Raw genomic sequence first — 12,829 nt, 5'->3', positions numbered from 1 at the left:
CACAAAATAGTTTGTCAGTTAATGCCCTTTATAACAATTTATAGTTGTCTAAATTTTTGTTCTGCCACTCCTCTGCTTCAAACACTCCAGTGATTCTTCATTACTTCGAAATGGAAGCCAAAGCCTACAATGCCACCCTCACCTGAATGCATGGACCTCCAAACCTTACCTGCTACTAAGCTATTGTTCTGACCGTCCTCTTTGAGAAGGCCCTTTGCTTATGTGGTTCCCTATATGTGACCACCCTTCCCCCAGATATCTATACAGCATACTCCTTCCTAGCCTAGGTTTTTGCTTAACATCAAATTCTCAAAGAGGCTTATTTCAATGAGCCCATTGAAAATTGCAACCCTTTCACATATACTTCAAAAAACGTAGCTCACTTTGAGCTACGTTTTCTATGATTATTTGAGTTCTGATATACAATGTAATTTATTTATCATGCCTATTGTTTGTTATCTGTTTCCCTTCACTAGAATATAAATTCCATGAGGGCCTGAATATTTATTTGTTTTTCTCATGAAGGTATCTCCAGGAGTTTGAACAGTGTCTGTGACATTGTAGGCATTCAATAAATGTTGAATAAATGAATGATTTTTAATTTGGATATGGAATAGTTTTAAGGTACATAAAACATGTATAATCTGAAATGTTTCTCTCAATTTATAAAAGGGTACATAAAAGTCATTCAATTAGCTAAAGGGATATGCATCACAAAAGAATTTAGACATATATAATAGAGCTCTCATATATTCCTTAGGCCTCTAATGAAAAAAATGCATTTTCCTAATTGGTCATTTGTCTAATGAAAAAAATAATGCAATATGATTCTAAATACAAATTTTGTTTGTTGTTTTCTCAGCAAAGTAAACTGGTTTTCTGGAAAAGTAGCAATGATGTTTCACTTATTTCAATATCTATTATGACAATAAATGCTGACAAACTTAACATTCTCCTTTGTTCATGATAGCATTAAATAAAGGAAGTTTATTCCCAATGTAAAATTTGTAGCCAGTGGTGTCGTTAATTAAGAGAAAATGTCAATAGAACTTAACATTGTCACAGGATAATGGCTCCTGCTGCTAGATATATGTCAAGAGAAAGATAAATAAGATGGAGTGATTTATTAAGCAGTATCACACTCCAGGCAATGCATTTCCAGAGGATTATAACACTCCTTAGGTGGTGATGTAAGGCAGAGGACTAAAGACCAAGTAACCTTAGCTCTTTGAATGATATAAAAATAGTACAGAAATATGGTGCTTGCAGACAGTCTCTGCTGATATAGCAAAATGACTTTTATTTTAGAAAGAAGAGTCATCATGATATTAAAAAGGATCTAAGTTAGAATAGAATGCCATTGACAATTCTTCATGACTTTGCAGATAATTATGGGGAGATGTGATACTATTCTAAAATTTAAAAGCAAAACATCTAGGACCACCTCTGTTTAAAATATAGATGTTTTGAAAAGTTCCATTCCAGGCAACAAATGATTGCTGCTTTGGGAACTTGGTAATTTTTCTCAGCAAAACTGTATTAAAATAATTTTTTGAAAAACATCCAAATGCCTTTTATTCCTTTTCAAAATTTTAATAATATAATTCAATTTATTTTTAAATTATTAATAAATATTAATCAAATAATACCTAAGATGGTTTTAATTTAGAATCAACCTTTTGAAGATTAGACTGGCATAGTCTTCAAATTTAACTCAGAATGCTACCATGTGCTTTGATTTTTTTCAGTTCAAAGTCACAAATATTACTAATTATCGGAAAATTATTTTCATTTTAAAATTAACCCTATATCTGGTATTATACATTCCAGTACTGCAATAATGTTAAATAATGAAAACACTAACCTATATTATTTATAACTTTCCTATGCATTACATTTCAAAGGTATTTACAATATAAGTATTACATATATTTTAACAATGAAATCATAATTTCACAATTCTCTTAAGTCTAAAGGCATTTTATCAATGAAATAAAAAATTTAGTATAGTATTTAACAAAGATTATATTTATATATAATAGAAAAGATAGCTTTTAGTTTTATTAATATACTAAAATATCAAATAATTATTAACATTGCAAAAGAATGAAACTACCTTATACCATACAAAAAAATTAACTCAAATGGATTAAAGACTTGAATGTAAGACCTGAAACTATAAAACTCCTAGAAATAGGTGGTAAGTGCCTTGACATTTGTCTTGGTTGTAAGACCCAACATCATAAAACTTTTAGAAGAAAACACAAGCAGTAAACTTTGATATTGCTATTAGGAATTTTTTTCTGATATATCTCCTTAGGCAAGAGAAACAAAAGATAAATTAAACAAGTGGGATTACATCAAACTAAAAAAACCTTCTGCAAGCAAAGGAAACCATTGACACAATGAAAAAGCAACCTACTAAATGGGAGAAAATATTTGCAAATCATATATCTAATAAAGGGTTTATCTGATAAAGGGTTGATATCTAAAATCTATTAAGAACTCATACAACTCAATAGTAAAAAAATCGATTAAAAATGGGCAGAGAATCTGAAGAGACATTTTTCCAAACAAGACAAACAGAGCTACAAATTACAAGCATCCTGGGTCAAAACTTATATTTCTATTCAATTTGGGTTCATTAATTTGTTGCATCTTTGCCCATGTTGTGTTATAGTTTATTACAAATAGATGTGGTAATGATGTACTTATATAGGGAAAATTTTTCTTATAGTTTTTTCTATCTAGTTTAATGACAAAGTTATAATGAATTTGTTAGCATATGGTTTTTACTATAAGCATTTTCATTAGCTGTTTCATTAGTTTTCCTAATAATTTTCTTAGGCCTAATTACAGTATACTTTGTTAACATAATGCTTACTTTCTGTGAGGTAATGAGTATATAAAACATTAAACAATGTGGCTGATTCCATTTCTTGCTGTGACCTGCAAAAATGGTGAAGAAATAATAGTTATAATATTATGTGCCTATTTTGTGTCATGCACACAGTTTTAAGTGTTTTATATCCTGAATTCTTAATTTTTCAAACACCTGATGAAGTACATAATTATTATTTGGGGAACTGAGGTACCTAGAGGTTAAGAAACTTGTCCACTTTCACACAGTGAATAAGTGTTAGATTATAGGATTTAAAACTGAGCCGTCTCTCGAGAAAACACAGATAGATATAAAAAAGCTGTTCAGTTAGATACTTATAGAATCATACAATCCTACAGCTAAAAGAAAATTTAAGAATCTGACAATAAATCACAAAGCAAAGATTAAGAAAGTTAATTGGACAACTACTTTCTTTCATTGTCACTAGGTAAAAAATTGGTTCCTAGTCTGTGTTACCTTCCCTTCCCTTCCCTTCCCTCCCCTTCCCTTCCCTCCCCTCCCCTTCCCTCCCCTCTTCCCTTCTTCCCTTCCCTCCCCTTCTCTTCCCTTCCCTTCCCTTCCCTTCCCTTCACACAGTGAGATCAGAAGGGATCGGGCTTGTTCAAGGTAGCATGGCCTTAGACCATGTTCTTTTCTTAATTGGTCATGAGTTGGTAGGTATATTACTTAATTACAATGTGTCAAATAGCAACGTATATGAAAACTCCATGCCCATAGTGACTTATGCTTTCCTCAGCATGATAATTATGATTCTATGATGGAGCTACATGTTTACTAGTTCATTTCCTGTGTACATTGAAAGCTCCATGAAGATAGACACCATGCTGTCCTACTCACCTTGTGACTAGATAGATAATTCTTATTTAGTATCCAAGCAAATGTTTCTGAGAGAATGAAGAATTTTAAAAAAGTAAAGGCAGAAGAATACTTGTAGGACATGCTAAAGTAGAGCTTAAACAATGGATATAAACATTAACTTCTAGAAGACAGAACAAACTGTGTAGCTGTCCCAAACAGATTGTTAATTTAGAGTCTAAAAGACAGAGTTGTAAATATAAAGAGATTCTATAAATTTTGGTCACAGCCACAAATCAAAGAGCAATTTTATGTGTCTACATTTTATGTGAAAGAGTAGGTCATGCATTTGTCTTTTGTTATATCTTGATACAAAAAAGAACAATTGCCATCAAGAAATGTAGTTTACAAATAAGAGACACTGATATATATGATAAGGTATATAATGTAAATTTACACTTTGTATTACATATTGAATTATCTGCTTTATAATTGTAAAGTAAAGGCTGTGCCACATTCAAGGGTATTTAAAAAAAGTATCACAGGACTTTATTACCCATTAGTTGTGTAAATTAGAGATGGGAATCATAAATTCAGCATGATGTGGACTATAGTTGGCTTATAAGCACGCATCTTAGAGCTAGGTTAAATGCTAAGTCTTAATTTACAAAACATGTTGATTTTGTTTTTGAAACTGTGGTCAGTTTCCCATACTTTTTGAAATATAACTGTATTATAAAACTTCTAACTACCTATTCATAGGTGAAAGGGGAAAATGAATTTTAGCCAAACAAAATTGAATTTCCAAATTTGTATTCTAAACTGATGGTCTTTACCATCACCTAGTCCCTTGATCCCAATACTTTAACTTTGATCAATCTTGAATCATATGTAGAATAAATGGCTCTTTGGTAATGTCTGTCCTCATTACTTAAGCTGAAGGGTATTGTAATATGGTACTGTAAGAACACTGAGTACTACTAAGATGTCAATGCTATTGAAGGACTTGCTTTTTCTATCATTTAAATTTATAATTTTTAAAATGTTTTCTTAAAGCATTTTGGGAAAAAAGAAAAATGAAATCAGAATAACTTAAATTCACCTTTCTATTTTTAAAAAATGTCTTTGTTAAATTTTGTTAAACTTTCATTTAATTAGTGAAATAATGATTTTAATTATCGTATGCATTTATACGTAGTTCAGAGTAGTCTAGAAAATGTTGTTTATACCAGTTCTTGTTTTGTAAACATTTTATAAGCAGAAACCTGACTTGTGTCTCATGTTCCTTGATTACTTTTAACTCTCAAAAAGCTCAGTTCAGCATGAGAAAGGATTTTCTGGCGCAAATCATGAATAGTTGGTATTAAAATAAATAAAATTCAGGGGGCATATTGCATGCATATAGTTCATAGAATAATTATTGAGGAGCTCATTACATTTCATTGGGGATGTAAGCTAACTGGATTCACATCTTAATATCATGGCATTGTTTTGTAGTCACACAAATTACTTGCTCCCCATACCTATAATAAAAGAGCTTGAACAGTCTGTGAAAGCATAAAAGTTCAACTTTTTTTCTTTAGTAATGAAGAATTCTGATGATAAAAAGAAAGAAAATGAGCACCTTGTCATGTATTAAATCAGCATAGGGAAATTCTCAAGTGGATGTGACAGCACTCAGAGAGCTTGACACTCTCTTTGTTAAGGACTGCCAATCATAATTAGCAACAACAGAGATGTTGTTCAAACCTAAATAAAAATTACTGAGAGCCTTTTTGAATAAATATCTGTAAGAACAGACTGTAGAAAGAAAGTTGTCTCTATACTCCAGTTAACCTGTCACTGGGAATTACTCTTATTTTCCCGGTGTTCATTAGGGTCATAAAACAACAGAACTAGTAAATATCGTTTTTGTTATATTCAAATTGAATGTGAAATATCAGATAATATTACAAAGGAACGGCTTTAGCTACTGCATTTCAAGGCTTAAATCCTTTGAGGTTTTGTGACTAGAATGTTGGTAAATTCCATGTATTTGATATCTACACTATTGAAATGGATTTCTTGTTGAATTATTCTCCTGTGTAAAGTGTTAAAGAGATGCTCTCTCAACAATAATCTCTTCTGCTGCTTAATTCAATAAGATCAAGTTATTATCTACTATTCCTAAAGACTCCCTTTCCATTCATCACTAGCATCTGTGGGGCTATTTAATCTTTAAGAAAGTTACCAAAGCGTTTTTCTTTCTTTACTCCTTCCAATAATTCTGTCTGCTCCTCTCATCAGACATGGTTTATTTGGTCTCAATTTAGCTATGGCCCACATACATGGTGCTTAATATTCCTCCAAAACTTTCTTATTTATGATCATATTCAAAACATCTAGGTTGGGCCTGGCTTGCAGTATACCCAAGAAATACTTCCAGTTAATGAAGTGATTCCTTGTTTTCCTTTTGCAATTCCAGTTCCTGGCATATAGTTTGTACTAATAAATGCTTGCTGGTAAGTAAACATATATGATAGCTCAAATATTTGACATGACTGTTAATATTTATACTTCATAGCCTGAGACAAAACTATCTGAGGTGAACTCTGAGATTTCCCTTTTCAAGTAGAAGAAAAATTATGTACAACCACATGTGTGAACAAGTCATAAAGGCCCTTGATGGTCCAGATGATTTTAAGAGTCACTGTCCATAAACTAAATGTAATGGTTTTCCAAAATTCAAACCCCAGTGTTTTTTTTTTTAAGCATGTTGATTGCAGAGAGATATATGTAGACATGGAGATAGGAAGGATAGAAAATGATAATAAAACTTACATAAAATTGATCTCTCATTCATGCATTTAACTACCTAATTCACAAGCTTTAATGTTCCAGCCAAACAGATGTACTAAGTTTATCTCTATAAAGAACCATACTGCTTTTGCACAGTTGGATTCCCTGAGCTGTTTTTCCAGAATGCTTTGAAGTTACAGATTTAAAAAAAAAAAGCATTAGTAAACAACTCACATATATTTAATGTCTTTCTGCTTTGCGTTGTCCATGAAATCTTTTTTTCAGAAATCTATCTAATAACATATGAAATACCTCTTTATCCCTATTCAATCTGGTCTACTGACTCAATAAAGACTATAATTTTGAAATAATAGCTGTATTTCTTCTTAAAATATTATATTTTTATTGGAAATTATCATTAATTTCAATTCCATTGCCTGTGCATAGACACTGTCATTGATTGATTCTCTTTCACATAGAGTTTATGAGGCTTTTCTTAATTTATTTTTAATCAAAATGTAAAGATGCTCTCAGTAACTTTTAATGAATTTACCTTTTCATTGTTAGCAAGTGGAAGAATAGCAGCATTTCAAAGATAAAGTATTTAATCATATGCAATTCATCATTATCCATCATTATGAATTTTCACAAATGTACAATCAACCTACAGGCTGCAAATCTTATTTAAGGGCACAGTAGGGATTGAGAGGTGCTTAACATATTTATAACTTGATATCTGCTTCATGTTTACATAACTAGGAAAGCATACTAACCATATGAGTAATTTTATTTATTTATTCTCTAGGATGTGCTCCAAAATACTGAAGTTTGGCCACCTGAGAATAAAATCAGAAAGCCAACCCATAAGCATGTCAACATCCTCAAAAATAAGGGTTCAACCAACCATAGACCTTATTTACAAGTTTTTCATCTTAGTAACTTGGTAAAATATACCAGTAGAGACATTCCAAATAACTTCCTGTTTGGTTTAGTGAGTTTCAGGTCATTGAGTAGCAAACTATAATCTGATTAACACAATATTGCAGTTAACTCCACGCTTGATTTAGTTAAGTATTTAGCATTTATTTATGCATTTAGTTGATAAGTCTGCATTTGTTAAACACCTAATATGTATAAGATACTAAACTATAGGCATAGGGACTATAAAGATAAATAAGATACTGCCTTATATTCAAAGAACTCAGGAGACAAATGAAAAAAGAAATGCAATTACAATATAGTTGATAAGTACTATGATATATATATACCTTAAGGAGCATAGAAGATGGTCCATAATCCCAGCAAAGACTTTTTAAAAGAAGATCAGAGCAAGAATTACAGGATACATAAGAATTAGTCGTATGAAATCAGAGTGGGAATAGAGATTAAGCAGGTAATAAAGGCATTGCAGAAACTGGAAAGAGCAGAAGCAAAGGCAGAGGCATGACACAGTCTTGTCTTGCATTCAAGGGACAAAATAATTTGTAGTAACTGGACAATGAAATCTGAGGCATAAATGGTAAGAGGTTGGAATTGAGCTCTAGATAAGAACCACATTGTGGAATATTGTTATGCTCTGAATAACTCGGATTTTTAAACTGTGGGATTGGGGAGCCAAGAAAATATCTAAAGAAAGGGAATTATGTAGTAAGCTCTCCATGATAGTAGTAATTTGGGTATATATGCAAGTTTGTGGAACATATACTTTTAAGAGACAAAATTGAAAAAGACTTGTTATAAGATTCCTAGAGTTCAGATGAGAGATGAAGCAGGCCTCATGTAGGTAACAATCTAGGTCTTATCTCTTTAGGCAAAAAGAAATGTCCACTTTTAGAAATATCGAGGAGGTAAAATTCACAGGAGTTGATTATAGTTGAATATAGGCATAGGAAGAAGAATAAGAAATCAAACTGTTTTCAAAGTTTTGAGCCTAGATGTCTGAGTGATTGGTAATACATCAATTGGAATAGAGAATATGAGAAGCTACAAAGGTTAAAAGCATAAAATAAACTCAATTTTTGGCATGTTGAAATTTTTGGTGTCTCTGGTATACCCGGAGAGTGGCCTAGTGAGCAGTGGGATATACACAGCTAAAATTCAGGTATGCGATGTAGATTTGGGAGTTATCTGTGTATTGATGGTTATTAAAACCATGTACAGAATTGGATGGAAAGGGAAGAAGTAAGAAAACAGAAGTTGATTACATCTAGCTTTATTACCTACTTCTAGTCAATGCTCATATCTATCAACATTCTAGTTCTGTCTTCTCATTTATTGACAGCTTTGGTACATACTCATTTTCTTTCTCTTCATTTCAAGCTGACATCATTACAGGTGGTCCATCTAATTCTCTGGGCTTTCAATCCCTTGATCAGCTTTGAAGTCCTTCACCAACTCAACCTCAGAAATCCACATCCATATACCTATAACTTGTCCTCTATGGTCTCATTTCAAAAATTTTAGGCTCAGGTGTCCCATTTTATAAATACAAACTTCAAACTCTCTCACACTGATGTTTCCACTGTTCTTTAACCTTATCAAGGACTCTATTCTCTCTCACTAATATATTACTTTCTAGTCTTTCTCTCCTTTATGTTCTCATTATTGGTCCTTCTATTTTTTTTCACTGCTCCACATACTCCAGAATTTACCATTATCTTGCCAGTAATCTAAAGCAATTTGCCTTGTTATCAATTTTTCATGTGCCTAACTATCTATTGTTGAGTCTAATTTTTTTATTTTTAATTGATTTAGTAAACATTTATGTGACATTTATATAAGCTATTTTATGTAAGAACTTCACAATTTTTAACCATTTTAAATCTCATAACAAAGCTATGAGGTGGGCACAACCCGGGCGTTCCCTGCAAGAGGAACTCACCCATCATACAAATTTGTGATACCCAAACTGGACCACAAAATTCTTCTGTTTCATTGACTCTTCTCTTTCTTTTTGGAAGAATTTCTATGGAAAAATCAACCATGGTGTTGTAAGAAAGGCCAAACTGTCCCACGAAGATAGACCATGGAGGAAAACAGAAGCTACCAGCCCTCAGCCAGCATCAACTACCAGACATCAGCCAACATCGACTACCAGACATGTGAGTGAAATGAATAAAACTTCAGATTAGTTCAATCTCCAGACTTTGATTTGTCTAGCTGTGACCTCAGACATCACTGAGTAAAGACAAGCCATCCTTACTATGTCTAAACTTCTGACCTACAGAACTGGTAGGTTTTAGAAGAATTTATTAAGTATCTATAGTTACTGGAACATTACCAATAAGAAGCTTACTGTTAACTCCAATGAACTTCTTTCAAGTCAATTTTGTTTGATTATTTGAAACTTTTAACTCAGATGACCAAACTCTTCATCTTTAAATATTGGCTTTTCATTTGGTGTGTATACCACAGTATGCTATATGTACATGATACATCTTTCTCATCACTCCTTATCAATTACCATTGAAGGTTCCTCTACTCATTCCTCTCCATAGGGCTCTATTTAGGCCCTTTCTGGGCCAATGATCCTCAATCAGCAGTATGCAGTGAGAACAACTACTTTATGTGCTCTTACTTCCATGGCTAATATCTTCTAAATATGTATTTTAAATACATATATAGCCCAGATGTATGTTCTGTGCTTCTGACAAATATAGCAAACCACTAACAAGCATTAGAAACATCTCCTTGGATGTTTCGTAGATACCTCAAACTCGAAATGAATGTATTATTTTCCCCATTACATTTGCTCTTTCTGTTTATTTTTTCAATAAAAGATGTTAATATCCAATACTAATTTCACAAATTGGAAACCTAGGATAAAACTTTGCCTCATTTTCCTCCTTCAGTACAAGTCTACACACTACTATATAATTAATCAAGTTCTATTGATTCTAATTCATCGATATCCTTCTCTTGATTCCTAATGCCACCTTACCTTTGTACAAGCCACATCAATTTTTTATTTCGTTATTATGACATTCTTAAAATTTGATTCACTTTCCACGTTGCCCTTTTTCAATCTATTCTCTACACTATAATCAAAATATTTCTATACTACAAATTTGGATATGCCTTTCTTTATTTAAAACCTTTAAATAACTGATCATTTCCCTAAGGATCAAGTTTAAACTCTTCATAATAAAAATATATCTTCATCCTTATCTTTACCAGCTCTGTTCTGCATGGCCTATCCTAATTTCTCTTTAGCTTCTTCATATTAAGTTCTATCCTGCTTATCTATATCTCCTTTTTCCCATCCTCTTACTCAACAAGCTCTTTAAATAGTTAATTGTTTCTGTGTTTATGTAATGCTAATTCAAAAGCCTTTTTTGCCACATTAAGATATATTAAGCCTCCCTATCTCAATGTTCTATTAACAGTCTATGCTTATCTCTACCACAACACTTTCTACCCATAATTGTAATAGTCTGTTTATGTCTTTGTGTCTCACTAGACTCGTAGCTCAATGATGGAAAAAAAAAAAAAAAGAAAAAAAAGCTCTTTTGTTCACAATTGTTCACAATTGTATAAGCAGTGCTTAGCAAAGTTCTACTTAAATAAATAGTATGGATGAAATATTTATTGGATATTTGAATAATGCATGGACTAAAAATGTCTATGACAAATATAACCTAAGTCAGAGCCCCTGATATAGAAAGGTAGAGGAAGAAACAGACTTACAAAGGTTCACGAAATAGGTTAGAAGTGAAAAAGTGGAGAATAAGAGTATAGACAAATTTTGTGATTAATTGAGAATAGAAAGGATGAAATTTAATGGAAGATTCCACAGCAAGTGTGAAAAAGTAAGACACTACTGAGAATTGGAAATATTAAGGCAAAAGTATAAGATGTCTGCACTGTGACACATATTTCTCTTCTTCAAGACATGTGACAAGTTTGCAAGAAACTATTAATCCTCTAAGTACTTAATTATTTCATTCTCCATGATGGTAGTAGTCTTGATTAAGAAGTTCAAAAAATATTATTTTATTTTAAAATGGTAGAGTCAAAGAATTAATTAGACAAGTTGAAAGAGTAGGGCAGCATGAACACTGAATAACAAAACAAAGCCATTCTTTAGAATATAATGAAATTGTAACCTAAATCACTGGTAAAGATTATATATTAAAATAAAAAGTAAAATACGAAATGTCTTATAATCTTAAATTAATTAATATCTTTTCACTGTCAACGAATATTCTTAATACATAAAATAATGTCTTTGAACAAAGATCACATCCCAACATCTCATACACATGTAAATAATTAAACAGTATCTGCTCTGGTAGTAAGTAGTTTAATCCCAGTAAAGTTATTTCTCAGAATGTCAGAGTTTGGGGAGGATCTTGAGTTTCTGTGAACCTTACCTCAAACATTCATTTTTGGCTTTGTTGATGATATAGAACTTACATCAAAAGATAATGAACTTTTTTTTTTTTGCTGGAAACCTGCCGTGTTTGAAATCCACTAGGAAAAAGGAGAAAGGTTCTGTTCTAAGCATTGCTGTGAAGACCTTTGTGAATACTTACATCTGATGTCAGATACAGAAACATCACATTCTTAAAACCATGGCAATTTAAACATCATGTTCCTTCTTCATAGGGAAATGTATTTTTTCTCCTTACCTTGCTGTACAAAGGATCCATACACAAACCACATGGAGTTGTAGAGAGTAGTAGAAGTCATTGATCCCATTTGTAATCGTGGGGGATTGAGCCAATTCAAGAGGTAGACCAGAAGACCCACCAGAAGGACTGTGCCAGCAATGCAAGCCCATAGAGAGAGATCAAATGGTGCAAGACAGGCAAACATATCCACTGTCTTTTCAGCCCTTCGAAGTAGTACTCCCACTGAGTAGTCCATATAACGTGTTGTAAAGTCCACCACATTCTCACGATCTGGGGTGATGGTTAAAGCAGAAATCCCTATGTCAGCTCTCTGAGAAATTGAAAGAAAAAAAAATACATTAACAGTGTGAAAAACAATTTGATTTATAGCACTTTGGCTTGCCTTGAAAAAAAATAGATGCCTCATGCAACATCTTGTATTTTTTTTTTTTATATAAACTGAAACACACTGCAGAGACTTCTTAGAGGAGAGCTACATATGAATTTTGCATTTCTTACTGCAAATCTTGCCCCACCAGAGTCAGACAAATTACCTTGTTCATATTATCAGTGAAATAAGTATGTAAAATCAGTGACAAATATTTCAGACACAGATAACACCTGAAGAAAATTGTCTTTTTTCCTGGGGTCCTTTTATCAAAGCCACTGTTAACACAGTAGAAAAGGCAAAACTTATTCTAGGTCTTTCTAAGAAAATATTCTTGAGATATTCAATATGTCC

General features: G+C 32.3%; 1 protein-coding gene across 2 annotated transcripts in view; it reads right to left on the bottom strand.

Annotated features, from left to right (window-relative positions):
* The window catches only part of GRID2 (glutamate ionotropic receptor delta type subunit 2), a 1,244,993-nt gene that overhangs the window by 248,797 nt on the left and 983,367 nt on the right, over positions 1–12,829 (bottom strand). For both annotated transcript variants that reach the window (XM_006910734.1, XM_006910735.1), the window contains one exon: positions 12,106–12,418. In XM_006910734.1, the coding sequence (XP_006910796.1) occupies positions 12,106–12,418 (313 nt within the window). The remainder of the gene's footprint in view (positions 1–12,105; positions 12,419–12,829) is intronic.

Source organism: Pteropus alecto, unplaced genomic scaffold, assembly GCF_000325575.1.
Source record: "Pteropus alecto unplaced genomic scaffold, ASM32557v1 scaffold63, whole genome shotgun sequence".
Lineage (NCBI taxonomy): Eukaryota > Metazoa > Chordata > Mammalia > Chiroptera > Pteropodidae > Pteropus > Pteropus alecto.
Note: the sequence above shows the minus strand (reverse complement) of the source record. Positions and strands in the feature narration are given on the sequence as shown.